Source organism: Streptopelia decaocto (assembly GCF_964273445.1).
Source record: "Streptopelia decaocto genome assembly, chromosome: 3".
In the NCBI taxonomy this organism is placed as follows: domain Eukaryota; kingdom Metazoa; phylum Chordata; class Aves; order Columbiformes; family Columbidae; genus Streptopelia; species Streptopelia decaocto.
In genome coordinates, this window is record NC_138656.1 from 117,047,673 (window position 1) to 117,065,244 (window position 17,572).

The following is a 17,572-nucleotide window of genomic DNA, read 5'->3' on the forward strand; positions in this document are numbered from 1 at the left end:
GAGTCAAGAAATGCTCAAGATACTTGTTTTCTCTAAAAAAAATAGGTTCCTAGGGTTTCTCACACTTTTTTTTTTCCCCCCCATACTTACAATTTTTTGGGGAAAAGTGCCAATACATATACTCTGGTAAATTAAACAACACAAAAAATAAAGAGTTAATTTGCATGCACTTGCATTTAATTGCCCACATTGTAACTGTTAAATAATTAAAAAGGTCCCAGACATGATTTTAGCTTGTGCCAACCAGCCCTATCCTAAGGATCTTTCCTAAAATGTGGCGCTGATGCAACTCCCCTGATATTTTGGAGGCTACGAATGTCAATGACACATCCACGGCCAAGCCTTGTCAGTTGCCTTCAGGATCATGGAATAAGCCTAAGGTTGCTGGGATGAAGGTTGTCATACCAGAACTCCCATCCCAAAATCCATTGCTCACCTCAGCCTTTAAGATTTTTGTAGCAGAAACTCAGGGGAAACAAAAACCCACCATCTCAAGCCCCTCCATGCTTTCTACTGAAGAACACAAAGAATGCACCACTCTGGACCATGACAGATATTGAGCACAGGAGATGAGACTGTTTTAGGCTGTTGCCTGAAAAGTTCACCTCATACATCAAAATGAAGATGCTCTTCTGCTGTCACTTTGGCCTGATGATCAGTAAACGTGAGTTCAGTGCTCAAGCCTTGGGCTCAGAGGCTTGAAATCTGTTTTTCACCCCTTGTTTTGATAGCACCCCTGTTTTACTGACTACGAGGACTTACTATGAGTGGTAAGTACAACTAGGAGCTAGCAAGTTAGAGACCTGACAAGTAGCTTGGTAGAGCACAAAAGAAGGATTTCTTCCAGAGCAATTTAAAAATCTTTGCTCTTCAGAAAGTAAAGAAAGCCAAGCAACAGTACTTTCATCTTTTTTACTGAGATTAGATGAATCCAAGATATTGCACTGCTTGGAAATTCTTCCTGCCACCCATCTATCTTTACTATCTCTGCTTAACCTCTGCCAATTGCACCTAGTCATGTTTTGTTGTGTTAATCCTAATCTATTCACTTTTATTGCAAACACTCTTCAAATACATCTGGACAAAATTCACCCTTTCTTCTTCTCCCCTCACATCCTCATTCTTTGGTCATGCTGCAAATATTTTATTAATTTGCTTTCATCCTTAATCCCCTCCAGCTCCTTTCATTCCCCACCCTGTTCCTCTACAAGTTCCATCATTTTAGAGTTCTGTCTCTGTGACCTAAGTCTCCCTGACTCACCACTTTTACTTGGTGACCGGCTGACAGTCTTTCAATTTAATGAGATGGTGATTTGGCTGGTGGGAGCTACTCAGGAGAGAGGATCTGAAAGCAGCACAGAGAGGTTGCTCATGGTCTCTTGAGTTTCTCTGTTAAGTACGTAGTCCTTGAGAGGACAAGATAACAGTTGGCCTCTGCTACTCCAACTGCCAAGTATCTTTGATCTAAGTTGACTCCCACTCATGTAGATGAATAATAAAGAAGGAAAAGGAAGAAAACTTGCTCAAAATAAAAGGTTGATTGAGAAGTGCCCAGCCTTCAACATGACTAATCTAAAACTCGTAATCAGTTTACTGGGAAAGACAAGGTTTAGGTGAGGGCTCAAACATTTCCAGAGTTCAACAGCAATTGTGCAGATGAACTCCCATTTGTACTTGCTCTTTAACCACCTTTTGATGTAAAGAGGAATGAGGTGTATTGAATATGTTAGCTGTCATCCATTATTGACATTTACTTTGTGGCAGCATCCGAAAGGACTCATATCCCACTACAGGCAATGTTGTGACAAGCTCTATCCACCCACAGAGCATCAATCCAAAGAGGTGGTAGTCCATATAGTCGAAGTAAACACAGGCTAGAAAGGCAAGTGATTTGCCTAAGACCTCACGGTTAACTGGTCCACTAAGACATCTAGCACAGTTGTATTTTGTCTTCTACCTAGCAACCTTTTTGTTAAATCAGAATGATTCCAAACTCTTAATTCATAATGGTTCAGGCTTGTACTTTGAAAAGAAAATGAAATGTTGAACAAGGGACTGGGAAGGGAAAATGATCATGGGAAGAAAAGCAGGAGTGGTGTTTAGTTTTTCAAAACCCTTTCCACTCCCCCTTTACTTTTATACAAGGAAATTGCAAGTGTTCTTCCTGGGCAACAGAAGTGGAGGTAGTACTTTGCTGAGGAACAAGTCCAGCTTAACGTACAGCAACAGGAGTGGGCTGGGACAGCACTTGGGATCTGTACAATCATCAGAGCTGATGGTTAAGTCCTGGCTGCATGTCAGGACTGGGTTATTACAAGTGTGGGATATGAGGCAGCGACAGTAGGAGGCTGAACTCTAAAAAGCTGTTTTCTATCCCTCTAAAAAAAACCAAAACAAAACAAACAACAACAACAAAAAATTGAGTTCTGTTACAAACTTAGTAGACATGATTTACTGGAAGTGTGAAGAGATACCAGCAAGGAGGATGTGTAGCCTGCATGGTAAGACATGGTAATATCTCATCCATTCATTGAGTATGTAAGCCTTGAGGCCTCCTGACATGGCCTGGCCATATGCATATGGTCAAACTCCTTCAGCCTCCAAGACAGCATGAGGACATCTAACCTGCCCTGCTGGAAACGGTTCCTTGGGTTGCATTGACCTCTAAATTGTACCCATGAATTGCTTGGGTGAGGGATAGCTGTCTTAGGCCAAAACCATGCTGTGAAACTCATCATTCAGTTTAGGATTGAGACAACTATATGTTTACTGATATTTAAATATGCTTTGCATGACCATTACAGTCACAATAGCATTATAGTATGTGCAGTCAGTAGAAACCCAAAGGGCAGTTCAGCTGACCAGCCCCTAAGAGGAAGATCAAAGGAACAGAGGTATCTCATGCTGCTTAAAATGCTCCATGCAATTAAAAACTTCGGTGTGAGAGACTAGATCTGGCAGAGTGTCTCCAGGAGATCCTTGTCCTTCTGCCACAGAGTGACAAGCCAAGGGAAATATCACAGGGCATTCTAAGTGACACTAAACACCGCTCCATCAGCAATCACATCAAGGACACGGGTTCCCAACAGCTGTAATGGGACACATTGACAGTGTCTGCTTGGTGACCACACATGCTCTTTGGGACAACATCTAAGTCCCTGTGTTCTCTCAGGCCATGCCTGAGAACTATTTGGGCAAGAAGGAGCAGCCAGAACAAAAACAGTGCCAGAGACCACGTGGACAGCAATACAGACTAATGCATGCCAGTGGTCAGGCTTTTGACCTCGTTTAGGACCCAACAGAGGGACAGGAGTCCTGGGACAGTGTTCAAACCCAGCAGCTCTCTCATATAAAACACAGCAAGTAACATCCATGCTGATTTCTCAGAATTGGAATAGTTACTTACACATAAAGAGTCATACGGTGGAAAACAACATCGCTGCCACAAACACTGCCACCAGAAGCTTGGCTGAAGTTGGCACTGGCTGTGCAAGATTCTGCAAGGATATCTGTGGAAGGGAGGAGACGACTTCCCTTCTGCCCTGTGATAGAACCATCGAGATCCTCAAGGATGGCGGAGTGAGGAAAGGGGAAGGACACTTGGAAAGGTGAGTTGATGAAGGTCAGATGTTCAGCTTTCACTGTAAACCCACCTGGGGGGAACAAGAAATGTTTCAGAAACAGAGACTGACCTCTTCAAGCAGTAGACCTGAAGACATCTCTAGGGAAAAAAGATACTAGCTTCACCTTCACTTTGGAAAAATATCTGCTGAGTCAACAAGAAGCAGAGATCCAGAAAAATAAATAAATTAATGAATAAATCAACAATTAGATGGATAAATAAATAAATATGTTTGTAGGAATTGCCATTGCCATACTCTGGCCAGGTCTCACCTGTACAGCCCCCTGTTGTGACAGCACCTGTGGTTAGAGACTCCCTTGATCCAGGTGCTGCTCCTGGTCCCATTAGCATCTCCTCAGTGACTCCAAATGCTCCTTCACAAATTCTATCACCAAAAGTTGCCATTCCCAAAACAGTGATTCCTATAGATCCTTTCTGCCTTGTTTATAAGATAAATTCTTTAGAGATAAGGGCTGCTTACGTGTGTGTGTACATACACTTGTGTGCACATGTGCAGCACCTGTCTGAAAAGTAACTCAGATAAGTACAAGAAGGAGGAATTTTCACATGGGCTAAAGCACAGGAAGTTTTTGAACACACTGATATTGACAGGAGTTTTAGAAAATCGTTACCCTAGGGGTCGTAACAAGTCAGCCTTGGCAGGAGCATTCATGCACTACAGTTGGTTATTATTTGAATATCATTTTGTCATTTGTAGCCTCTCTGAGTCATATTTTACTATTCCTCCGGTCCTTTGATCTCACCTCCTAAAGTCTTTTTCTTTGTTATGTTATTGTAGGGCAGTATACATTTATATATAAATATATTTAAGAAGTAATTGCAGTTGGAACATTCTTCAAAGAGCCTTTGGATACCTCTTCGAAGCTCAAAAGGATGGTTAGTTTACACATAATCTTAGGTTAATTCACCTAAGGTTTAGGCTGACCTGAGGTAGAAGCTTGGCAGAATTCTGCCAAGATATTTTGTAGCTGTTAAAGAAATCATAGCTCTTGAAATTGTACCTCCCAAAAGGAAGAGGCAGTAACAAATCAGTGTATAAAAACTCATTCCACTGAGAAAATTAAATCAGTGCAAAAATGAGGCTATCTTTTTCTTAAAAACATGTGCAGTATGTGGCTTCAACTAAAGGATGAAGCTATTTCTAAGGAAGGTTTTTCTGGAGAGAACCTGCAACCTCAGCCATTGCAGAGCAGCTAAAGGGTCAAATTCAGCTCGCCAGCAGTGTCAGCAAAATGCATTACTACATTCCCAGCTCAGGGATTTTCTCAATTCATCTAAGCTGCACACCACACATAGTGTTTATCTTGCATTTAGATATTGCCATCTCATGCCTCACCTCCCTGTAAATGAAGAAGAGTTATTATCTTTCTGTCCCAGCTGAGGAAGTGAAATAGAGAGAGTGACACTTTTCAAAACTACTTAGTATGTGAAACCTCAGCAAAGCAGGTATGCAAATACCGCAAAATCTAGCTCTTGATACAAATATTGTGACAAGACTACAGAAGAAGAACTGGGGCCAGTACTCTTCATCATTATAAAGTGCTTTTTACAAGATTCAAACGAAATATAGAATCATAGGAAACCCTCAAGATGATCAAGTCCAACCATTAACCTAACTCTGGTGCTAAACCATGTCCCTAAGAACCTCATCTAAATGACTCTAGGGCTGGTGACTCAACCACTTCCCTGGGCAGCCTGTTTAACTGCTTGACAACCCTTTCTGTGAATATCCATCAATGCTTGTCCGTGGAGACTATGAACTTCTGAAGATCTGAATCTGGAATGGGAGGGAGCCTAGGGCTGTGGAAACCCTGCTAAATCAGAGTAAACCAGACTCACCTTGCCCTTGGTAACAGCCAGAACAAGTCCTGATTGCCGTGCAAGTGTTCACATCAAAATTCCTGAAAGTTGTGTTGAAGATGAATAGTTGGTACCTCTTGGGAGTTTTTAGTCCTGCTGACATACAGATCCCACCCTGCAATGAAGAAATGAAGAGTGCTGGGAAACACGTCATCATGTGAATCTCCAAATCTAACTAGTCCAGGATGCAGCATCTGGGACGATAGGGTGTGATTGGAACTCACACTCATGGTTGTGGGCAGCATGTGCTATTTGAAAAACAGATCTAAGCTATTGCTTTGCAAATTCTGACAAGTAACATCTGTTTAATTCTCCATCTGCAGTATGTGATAGTATTGCATTCAGGGCAGCGGTTGCCTTGTTTGCTTTGTCAGGGTTATTGCGTACTTGTTGAAGTTGGACATGCGAAGGGAAAGGAAATTACACATTCTCTGGGAAGAAAGAATCCACCTGGAAGGCACAGTGAGCAGATGTGGTTTTGAGCCTTTTCACTTTACCTTGTGTTGTCTGCAAAGCTCATTATCTTAATTTACATCGTAAGAAAAGCCTGACTACTGACTAGGAGGAAGCATTTAATCTAGGGTATCTTCGAAGCTCTGGTTAACTTCAGGGTCAATCAGAACAACAATAAGTATATCTGTGAGAGACAGGAGAAAACATAAGATGAGAAAAGGAAGAGAAAAAGACACAAGTGGTGGAAAACACAATGGACAAACTAGATTTTCTTGTGATTGTAGGCCATGATGCTGGGAAGGTGCCATTTGATCTTGCAGACAGGCTGGGAACAAGGATATAGTGCATAGTGCACACTCTGGGGGCAAAAGGGCTGGTAGGAAATTGTGATGCTGTTTGTGTGCACTATCAGCAAGTTTGCTGATGACACCAAGCTGGGAGGAGTGGCTGACATGCCAGAGGCTGTGCTGCCATCCAGAGACCTGGATAGGCTGGAGAGCTGGGTGGGGAAAAATTTAATGAAATATAACAAGGGCAAATGTAGAGTCTTGCATCTGGGCAGGAACAACCCCAGCTTCCAGTATAAGTTGAGGAATGACCCATTAGAGAACAGTGTAGGGGAAAGGGACCTGGGGGTCCTGGGGAGAGCAGGATGAGCATGAGCCAGCACTGGGCCCTTGTGGCCACAAAGGCCAATGGTACCTGGGGTGGATTAGAAGCGGGGTGGTCAGTAGGTCAGAGAGGTTCTCCTTCCCCTCTACTCTGCCCTGGTGAGACCACATCTGGAATATTGTGTCCAGTTGTTGCCCCTCAGTTCCAGAAGGACAGGGTACTGCTGCAGAGAGTCCAGCGCAGGGCAACAAAGATGCTGAAGGGAGTGGAGCATCTCCCGTGTGAGGAAAGGCTGAGGGAGCTGGGGCTCTTGAGCTTGGAGAAGAGGAGACTGAGGGGTGACCTTATTAATGTTTACAGCTATATAAAGGGTAAGTGTCAGGAGGATGGAGACAGGCTCTTCTCGGTGACAACCAATGGTAGGACAAGGGGTAATGGGTTTAAACTGGAACACAAGAGGTTTCACTTAAATACGAGAAGAAACTTCTTCCCAGTGAGGGTGACAGAACCTGGAACAGGCTGCCCATGGAGGCTGTGGGGTCTCCTTCTCTGCAGACATTCAAACCCGCCTGGACACCTTCCTGTGTAACCTCATCTGGGTGTTCCTGCTCTGGCAGGGGGATTGGACTGGATGAGCTTTCAAGGTCCTTCCGATCCCTGACATTCTGTGATTCTGTGATTTCTGAGACTAATAAATAAATACTTTTGTAGAACAACTCTCAAAAGCCATAGTAGAGAATCAATTGAGAAATACACCCTTTGTGAAAACACTCTCTCTAGTTGAAAATGTAGAATGAAATGGACTTTAATAGTTTATCACTTCAAAGAGATGGTCTTATCTTCTGTCTCCTGAAGACAGAGCAGCTGCATCACCTCTTTTAGTCTGAGGCCAAAACACCTGAGGTTGTGGTTCTGGTCCTTGGACCATCTTCTTCCAAATCACTGCTAAGCAGAAATCCCCAGAATTCTGGTAGCAAATTAGTCAGAAACTTTTAACTTACACTTTCCATTTCTTCCATACTGTTCTCTCTCTTTTTTTTTTTTTTTTTTTAATTTATTTTATTTAAATAAATAGCAAGTAGAAGAAGGGTGTGAGATAATAATTCCTCCCTCGTATGTGCTATCTGTTTCAGGAAGAAATGCTTTTCCCCAACTAGCTCCAAAAAGGCAATGAGGTTTTTTATGAAAGTATGGAAGTGGTTTGATGAATATCTAGGAAACTAATGAAAGTCTTTCCCTTGGGTTTTATAGGCCCTGGATTTAGCCCTGCCACTAATGTTTTAATTGATCAAAGCTCAAATTTTATTAAGCGCTGATATTTCCAGAAAACAATCTTGTTTTTAAGCACCTCTTTGAAAAACTGGAAGGGCTATGAGAGAGAATATCCAGGGTTCCCATTAAATTAATGTCATAAAGTTTTAATTGATATTAAAGAGACATCATTATTAAAGGGAGAATTACATAAATTAAGATGTAAATTATGACAAGGAGGCTCTTATCATGAGATAATCAAAGATAATCACCCCCCTGGGGTACTGCAAGAAACAAGGAACAGCTGAGCGCCTCTAAATCTCTTAACAAGTGCAATATCGGTGTCTTTCCATGGATCCTGCAAACTAAGAACAAAGACATCCACCCTTTGGTGTCCAAGAGAAATGCATTGTTTCATTGGGATGCTGCAAGGTTGGACTAGTGAGGCTGGGATTATATCTGAGCTACAGACTTGCAATATATTCACTACAGAGGTCTCTTTCTGCAAGCTTCTAAAAAAAAAAAAAAACAAAACAAAAAACAAAAAAAAAACAACAAAAAAACTAATTTAAAACTCTTTTTCTACCAGTCAGAAAGAAAATTAATTTCATAAACAACAGTAGAAAACTGAGCAAAGCAAAAAAAACCCCTCAAAATCCTGAACAAGCAGCTGTGGCCAGTTGTAACTAAAATTCCTTTGTTATCCACCTTACTAATCTGTTAACAACTTGGTAGTACCCAAAGGACTTTGTCCAGCTGCCTACAGAAATGATGGAAAAAGATCATATTTATTGGATAAATAAAAGTGTTACATTTTGATGCCATTTTTCATTCTTAAGTATATAAGCAGCACCCTGTGTTCCAGGTGGACCAATGATGCTCTGAGACAGCAGAGGAAACCAAAATGTTAACTCAGACAGAAATCAAATCTGTTGTTCCCGCTCGTTATTCTTTAATCACTAAACTAAACCCAGTTGTATATTGTTAAATGATGTCTGTTTCTTACAGCAAAAGTTATATATTAATTTATACTAGAAAAGCTTTTTTTAAACAAAAAATGTGATTTCTCTCAATAATTCAAGTTCTGTGAGACTGCAAGAGTTTTCTGAGATCATGTCAATCTTCCAAAGAAAATAACCACAAGTAGGGAAAAAAATTAACACTTATCTTATTAAAATCCTTCACCTCGTAAGTTGAGCAGACATGTGATTTTGGCTTTAGTTTTGAATGTTGTTTTATAAATAATATACATTAATATGCATTATAATACAAAATCTTCCACATTCAAATATGCATTATAATACAAAATCTTTCCACATTCAAATAGAAAAATCAGAGTCCTTGTTTCAAATTTGTTTAAAAAAAAATCTTTAAAATTTCCATATTGAACTAAAAAGATGTTTGGAAAAAAAGCTGAATTTTCTTACAGAATGCAATTGGAATGCTGTTTCTCAACAGCTGATGTTGATGTGGCTCTACCATCAGCTGGTATAAGTGAAGAGCCTGAAAAATGATGCAGGATCCACTGCTAACAATGATGCCACTGCTAACAAGAGCAACAAAATCCTTGTTTCCAGCAATCTGGGAGAGCTGTACTGATGCTCCAGTTCTCTCTGTCACCAAATCTGCTTTCTTATTTCTCCAAATTCTTATTTGAAGTGATGCCGTGCAACTCAAGAGACATTGAAATAATTCCTGCAGTGCTTACCTTCTGTCCAGTGTGTCCAATTAAAACACTATCAGCTATAGAAGTGTTTCCCAGGCTTTCTGTGATGTCAATGCCAAAGTCTTTGCAAGCATAAATCTGGAAATTTTGGAGTTCAAGGTTGCTGCTTCTAAATATCTGTATAAAAGCATAACAAAGAAATGATAACTTTAAAAAAAAAAAAAATTGGTTTATAACCCCTTTGTTTAGAAAATAGTAAAAGGAGAAGTGCTAGACCACATCAAAGTGTTGAATCTATATTTAGTATTTGAGAATCCCCCCTTAATTTCTAATTTCTACTTTCAATTAATAATACAAGAAACAATACATTGTGCCAACTTACATTCATGTTAAAAGAAAAGAAAGAGCAGTATGAAAGAAAATCAGAACTGATGCATCAATAATAGATAGGGTAAAAGTGCATTGAATATTTTGGGGTTTATTACTGGAAATGATAGCATGGTTAAGAAGTTAATGTTTGTAGCAGAAAGATGCCTCAAAAATAACCAGATCTATTGTGTGCAGTCACCGAACAGCAAGAAGACTCTTCTTAGAGGGAGCCCATGGAAAGAATCAGAATCAACTTAGTTATTCATTTGTGCTAGGTCAATACCATACAAAGAAATGACAAGTTAAACTGAGAAAAGCACAAAAACAAAACTGTAGAACATAAGATAATGTGCTGGTCTGAAGAAAAAAAAAAAAAAAAAAAAAAAAGAAAAAGAAAAAAAAGGAAAGAAAACAAACAAACAAAAAAAAAAGAAACAAACAAAAATAAACACCCTGAAAAAATTGACAGCTTCAAAGAAGATCCATAGGATGGGTTAGACTAGAAAATATACCTTACAGAGAAACACATACAATCTGCTCAGGTCCTCAGACAAAGAGTTAAGAGGATCACAGCCTCTAAGCACCAGTATAGGAAGAAAGTATCAGATGCTAAAGGGTGGTATGGCCTTTTAAATCAGATTAGGTAGTCATGAACTACAGTAGCTCACTATTCAAACAAAAAAAAGTTCAGATTTTTAACAAGGATGAAAAAATTCCCATGAAATCCTTAACCTTATGAAGGTAACAGATCTTCTACCAATTGTAATCTTTACAAGTAGCTCAGATCCACTGGTAGGATTTTTTTGGCTGCATGATCTGGTTGAAGTTTTCTCTGCCCATGGCAGTGAGGTTGGACTGGATGATCTTTAAGGTCCCTTCCAACCCAAACTATTCTATGGTTCTATGATTATAGTGGCACATGCTGGATGATTACAGAGGACACCAGCTATTGATGAAAGTAGTATTGATTCTGCACCAAATCAGCAAGGACACATCACACAAATTCTAGTTTTGGTTTTATCACCAAAATAGTAGCATTAGTCTGAGGGACATGGACATGCTGGTACAAGAGTTTCTACTGTAAATGTGGTCTATTTACAGCCTTAAAAGATGACAAAAGTGTAGAAGTGATGCATTTGTATAGGTGAACATACCTGTGCTCCACCTCGGCTACTCCAAGCTGTGAAGTTGTTGAACTGAACATGTCTGTTTGGGTTTTCTGGCAAATATTCTGGGTACACCAGCAACCCATACCTGTTCAGGAAAGAAAGCAAAGGATACTGTTCCTTTACAATGCATGTATTCGTGAGCAGATTTTTCTATTCATCATTTGCTTTGAAGGTCCCTTCCAACCCAAACTATTCTATGATTCTATAAGGCTTTTTCTAGATCTTGGATTCAGCCAACTTGGAGTCCATTCCAAGTGTAAGCATTCCTGAATGCCGCCCTTGGTTTGATCTTCTCAGGGATTTTAAATTCAGATTAATATCCAGATATCCTCAAAATTCAGGTGACTCTGTCCACTGACTTTGAGAACAGTGTCATTTTTTACTATTGTTTCTATTCTAGTGAAACACAGGCAAAAGTTCTAGTGAATAGTCATTCATGGATACCACAGAACAACGGTTATACATAATGTCTGACATAGTTAAAGCACCTTTATCCCGTTGGACTGCAAAGTGCTTAGTCTCCATTTCAATCTACTTATTCAAAAGCCAAACACTAATATTTGGGTGTTCATACTGCTATGATACAAAGCATCTGGAGGTAAGAAATGCCACTCCAGGTTATATAAATGTGTTTCTAATAGTGGCCTGCAGGAGATGTTAAAGGAAGAGTGTAAGGAACAAATATTAAAGGAAGAGTGTAAGGAACAAATTGTGTATCTTTTCTCCTGCATGCCACTCTCTTCTACTCAAAATATCTGGTATAATTAAAAACAAACTTTCAATTCAACACATGAGTTCATGCTTCAGTACTTTGCTGCTAAATGGTTGACGAGGAAATGTGTTAAATGTGGCACCTGAAACTACATCAGGATCATTTAAACAAGGGGATAAATTGGAGGAGCTTGTTAACAGCACTGGGAAATGCTGCAAGTTAATAAATTGGGTTTATGAACAAAGAAGAAAGGGCCATATTGAAACTACTAAGGAAACCATTCATGATCAGACCCTGAAAAACAGCCCCAACCACATCACTGGTAAACGGTGAGACTGCTCTCCTAAATGGGTACAAAACTAGGGGAAAACAAAACAAAACAAACAAAAAAACCCACCCACACACAAAAAACACAAAACCAAAAAAGACCAAAGAAAAAAACAAAACAAGAATAATTAAAAAAAAAAAAAAAAAGTGAAAGGAAGGGCAAAGCCTTTTCTGTTCACCACTGCAATCATAGTCAGTACTACCATACACCAAAGGAAAATCTCTTTAACCAAAAATTCCCAAGTACCTTGTGCAGGAATGAGCTACGTTCTCGCTGAAGGACAGGAGAGGCATTTTGGATGGTCCCTCGGGGGAGAGATGAAAGAAATAGCCGTAACCAGCAGCACACACTGTGTTACCCTGCAGAGAAACATATGTGACTATGAAAAAAAGAATTACCGCAGATTTCTGGCAATTCAAATAAACTTGACAAAAACTGAAATTAAAATCCAAGCTGAAGTCCATTCAAGTTCTAGGAAGTGTGGTTGGTAGAAGCTGGTGCCTTGTTTCTGAGTCCTGTTTTAACTCTGTCCTTAAAAAACCCAAACCTGTTCTCAATTCAGCCAACAAGGGTTGGCCAAGCAATAGAAACAAATGACAGAAAAATGGTATTGCCATAATACTTCAAAATGTGCGTAAGAAAAAAAGTGTGTGGAAAACTTGCTACTCCTGTAAAATAACTTCTAAGTAGGAAGACAGCGTCATGAAATAAAAGTAAACCACAAACTACTCAGTTTACTGATTCACTTCTCAGCTGTATCTTTCTCATACCTTCCAAAGTAAAAACAGCAAAAGAGAAAACATTGGCACAAAAAAACGAGACTCCCTAGAAGTCAAGAGAGAACAGAGAATTGCATCTTCAGGATGTGTCAGTGGCTGAACAACCAAACTTACTCAAACCTGTGGTAAATTATTTGTTCTGGATTATTTTTAACAGGGTAAGTGAATAACCATGTAAGTTATTGTCACTTAATATCTCTTAATGAAGAAATAATGGAGTTGCATTATCTGTACTATTGCAAGAAGTGAAAAATAAGTGAGCATGGCCTTAAATTGGGAGTTTGGTACTTACAGAGTCTGTAGCAAGCGGGTTATGTGGGGGGATCTACAGTGGATTAGGAGCTTTTTTACTGTAGGGCAAAAACCTGCTCTTAACCTGCTTCATTTGGAGAGCAGCCAAATGGTTTTGGATAGTGTCCATACAGTGATGTTTTCGGTGCACATCTGAGCATGATCCCTCTCAACTTAGATGTGCAAAAATTTTATGCTGAAATCCAAGCTGGTAAACCTAGGCTCCATTTCCAGGAAAAAAAAATAAAATATATATATATATATATATATATATAAGGCATAGGGATGTTCAGAGGACAAATCTTCTGGTCTATCCTTAGATGCTTAGATGAGATTAATTGCTCTCTGGAGGTCTCTAGATCTCTAAAGCGAGTCTAAAACGAGCTTACTTGCAGCCGTGAGAAAAACTTGTTCTCTGAGATACACCAGCCACTACCATTCACAGGTTACTGGATGGTGTTAAAACACTAATGAGTTTTTGGTGCCTGATGGTCCAAATCACAACTGACCCTGGTGACCTAGATGTAAAATCCTCCATATACCCATCATTTGCTTCTGTTCAGTCCGAGTGTGTTCCCTGCAGCCACATTCTCTGACATGTGCCAAGCAACAAAGAGATGTCGGTACCCAAAATAACACTTTATCTCCCGGTAAAACCGCCGCTTTTTCCAAAAGTGCAGCCACAGACTCTGTTCCTTTAACAAAATACTCTGCAGTCCAGTCACATTATTTCCAGGATCTTTTACTTGCTCCAATCATGCATTCTACAGATGATTCATAAGGAAAAAACCTGCATATTTATTCAGTGGCCAGAGGGCAGGGGTTTTAGGCAAGCAGGAAATTTTGTGTGGAAATCAATTTTTTGTGGAAGTCAGTATATTACGAATGTCCATGCAACCAAAATTCCAGAGAGAAATTACCTCCCCAAGCATACCAAATACCTGGACCTTCACATCACAAGCCAGTAAAATAAAGTGGCTGACGTTTTAAGTGTCTCTTAACTGTACAACGCCACAGATGTAAATATTTCATGAATTTCTTTTAGATAGCTGAGACTCAAATCTTATGACATGACATTAAAGCTCTGAAGAATGTGCCCAGCATCACTCCTCCTGTTCCAGAACATGGCAGGATGCAAGCGGTACCCGCAATGGGTTTGCTTCAACATCTGCTCACCTTAAAAAAAGGTTTTAAAAAAGATTTCAGGAGGGATGAAGTGGTGAGAAACATTTGATGCCAAACAGATGCATCTCACCTCTTTGGTACCATGGAGAATGGCTGGGTTGGGTGATACCAGAAAACAAATTTGTTTATCACCAGCGTGACCATCAGTCACTCCCCTGACATGGAAACACAGGCTGATCTCCACCCCGTTCATTCATTTCAGCTGTTTCTCAGTCCTCAACAACATGTCGAGGAAGGAAAGGGATGATGCTTGTTGAATTTCTTAAACCCGGTCTATATGCTGTTAAACATGAGCATTGTATGCTGGCTCTGGGGTTTATGGACTTTGAACTGTTATGAATAGGAAGTTACTACAAAAGGTGCATCACCCATTGGACCCAAGAGAGCCAAGAGAAAAATATAAAAAATTACTCTTTTTTTCTTTTGTTTTTTTCCCTCCACACAAAAATGAAACCAGGAACATAAGGCATGTATTTCAGTCATAGAAGAGCCAATATAAAAGAGGGACATATTCAGTTCCTCATGCTGATAGCGTCTAAAAGGCAAGAAAACAGTCTTCTAATGAAATCGTCTTATTACACTAAAAAGTGCTAGCCAGGGCTTCCACACTTCATAAAAAAAACCCCAAACAACTAACCTTGTAATCATCATTTTTCACTTATCCTGTATGATAATGTGATGACCTTTGAAGATCCCTTCCAACCCAAACTATTCTATGATTCTATGATTATAAAATTTTACCTAACAGCCTGATTCATAAATGTACTTAAGATCTTAAATCAAATGGAAACCTGTAGGAACTGGGTGTCTGAGTGTCTTCATAGGCTCAGCTTTGAGTGACTGCTGTGTCCCAATTTCAACACCATTTAGGAAGGAAATTTCAAGGAAATTTAAACTCTTCAGTCACCAATGCAAATTTAGGCTCCCGAGTAAATGGACTAGTTATGAAAATATTATTGTAGGAGTCACTGTGGACAGCTTAACCCATCACACACAGAAGACGTAACGCAGGACGGACTTGGAGCTCTCTGTCTAATCTGTAATCCTGGCCTTAAAGATTGCAGCCTGCCAGTTTAGAACCAGTAACTGAAAGATGGTGATCTGAAAACAAAAAACAAACACACGCAAAAGCCAACAGCCACCTAACATTAAAATCTAGATGGGGAAATTTCTGTTCCACATCACAGCCTGGAAACCAGGCAGTGGGGAGATGATTGTTTTATATTGTATCCTTCAAACCTCTGTATTAAATTAAGATTATAAATACCTAAAAACCAATATCCAGTTCTTGAGCCATTTGATCAGATAAATTTGCTGAAACTCTGTAATATTATGATGTGCTGGACCAACATCCCTTGCATTAGATGGTTATTATTGCACTAAGAATAAGTCCATGAGACACAGGTGTTTTGCTTGGAAGAAGTGTGACCTTTTCTCTTAATATCCATGTCCTTTCATGTCTTCTGCTGAGCCCTGCTTGGTACTATAGACCAGTCAGTGAAGCTAATAACAATTTTAAGCTAGGCAACTAATTCATATTTTCCTTTCGCTGCTGCAACGCCTCAAATAGCCCACTCAGAGAGACTGACAAAAATGAGGTTTATCAGCAACCCTTCAAGGGCCATCTGCCATTCTGCCTTGAGTAACACATCTTTGGAGAGCAGACTTAACCTTGATGTTTGGGTACACAGCCACAGACGCAGCTTTGGGCGTATCTAGGAAGACACGCGAACCGAGAGAGCTAAACAAATGTGCTGAAAACCCACCGCAGTCAGTTCACACGTACCCGTAGAGATAATTGCAGCAAACCTTTTCAAAAGCTGAGCCACTGGCGATCAAGCAGAGAGCTCCAGGGTAAGTCAGTGCACGATAGAACAAAACTCTGTGTTTAGTGGAGCTGAAATTCGTGTGATTCTGCCTAGTTGCTGTATTTTTAAACTATATTTGATGGTCTTAAAAATGATAAATATGCCCTTGAGGGAATTGCAGAAAAGTCCTCTCCTTCTTCCTGAGCACACTACAGTCTTCATACTAACATGGGAAATGTGTTAGTCTCTTTTTCACCTTCAAATTTAGGTGCAATTCTTTCTTCTTGGAACAGAAGCCCAGGGGGCGATTAGGTCTCCACATACGCTTAATAATTGGTTTGGTTTCTATCGGTTAAGAACAGGTCAGGATTTTTTATTTTTTTTTTTTTTTACAAAAATGTGTATTTGTCACAATTGAAACTGTGGTAAGAAAGGTCAGTTTCAATGAAATTCCAGACTCAAAATAGCTTGGAATGTAAAATGGTTTGAAATTACTGAAAATCACAATTTTTTTCCATGAAACACTTTAAAGTGACTCTTTATTCTGAAATGTGACTTGAATAAGACAAAAAACTATGAACTAGAAGAAAGCATCTAAGACTTAGTGAACAAAAAGATTTTTACTGAGCTCAACTTTTTGATGTGAGGGTTGTTAGCCTGTTAGTTTTTTAAGAGTTCAAGGGTTTATCACTATTTAGAATAAAGAAGCTTGGTCTCTCTTAAAATCAATGTCATTTTCATAGGACAGGAAATATGTTGTCCTTTTCACCCTGGAATGCAAAACTTGGACTGTACATAATTCATTTCAAATCCAGACAGGAGTGCATTTGATATGGCTGAATTTTAGTGTGTTTGTCATCAGCCCATTAAAATTGAGGCGGGGCGGGGGGGGTTATAATGACAGAAGAGAAAACTCTAGAGAAGCTGAGCCTAAACTTTTTTCCAGTTTTTATGAATCCATGAGTATTAGAAAATAAAACAATTTTTGTTCCACTCAGGTGCAATGAAATTTTAAATAATAATAATATTTGTCATGAATATAATTTATTTTGTAATATGCACTTGTTTTAATATCTTATCACAAGCAGTTTCTGATAGCTCATCCAAGAAGCAACTGTTGTGCATGTGATCTTGAAGATAAATGAAGCTTTGTATCTTTCTGATATCTTTGATTAGAAAAGTTACATTTTATACCAGAACTTCTTACCTTGATGTGGTTGGCAGGAGCCCTGATGTAGATCCCTGCTGGTGACAGCGTCTCGATGTTGGAGAAACTGTCTGTCCCAGAAAGGCCAATCACTATGTTGTTAATGACTCTGTTCTCTTCCAGTCCTTCTCCTTATACAAAAAAAAATAAAAAAATAAAATAATTTTTTTTTAAAAAAAAAGGAAAAAAGAAGGAAAAAACCCAAAAAACTGAAAGGATAAAATGAAAGGGGAAAGAAA

General features: G+C 39.4%; 1 protein-coding gene across 1 annotated transcript in view; it reads right to left on the reverse strand.

Annotated features, from left to right (window-relative positions):
• The window catches only part of PKHD1 (PKHD1 ciliary IPT domain containing fibrocystin/polyductin), a gene marked incomplete at both ends in the record, with an annotated part of 268,094 nt that overhangs the window by 124,174 nt on the left and 126,348 nt on the right, over positions 1-17,572 (reverse strand). Inside the window, 6 exons of the mRNA XM_082047184.1 lie at positions 3,407-3,653; positions 5,483-5,618; positions 9,528-9,662; positions 11,009-11,108; positions 12,310-12,422; positions 17,334-17,464. Of these exons, the coding sequence (XP_081903310.1) occupies positions 3,407-3,653; positions 5,483-5,618; positions 9,528-9,662; positions 11,009-11,108; positions 12,310-12,422; positions 17,334-17,464 (862 nt within the window). The remainder of the gene's footprint in view (positions 1-3,406; positions 3,654-5,482; positions 5,619-9,527; positions 9,663-11,008; positions 11,109-12,309; positions 12,423-17,333; positions 17,465-17,572) is intronic.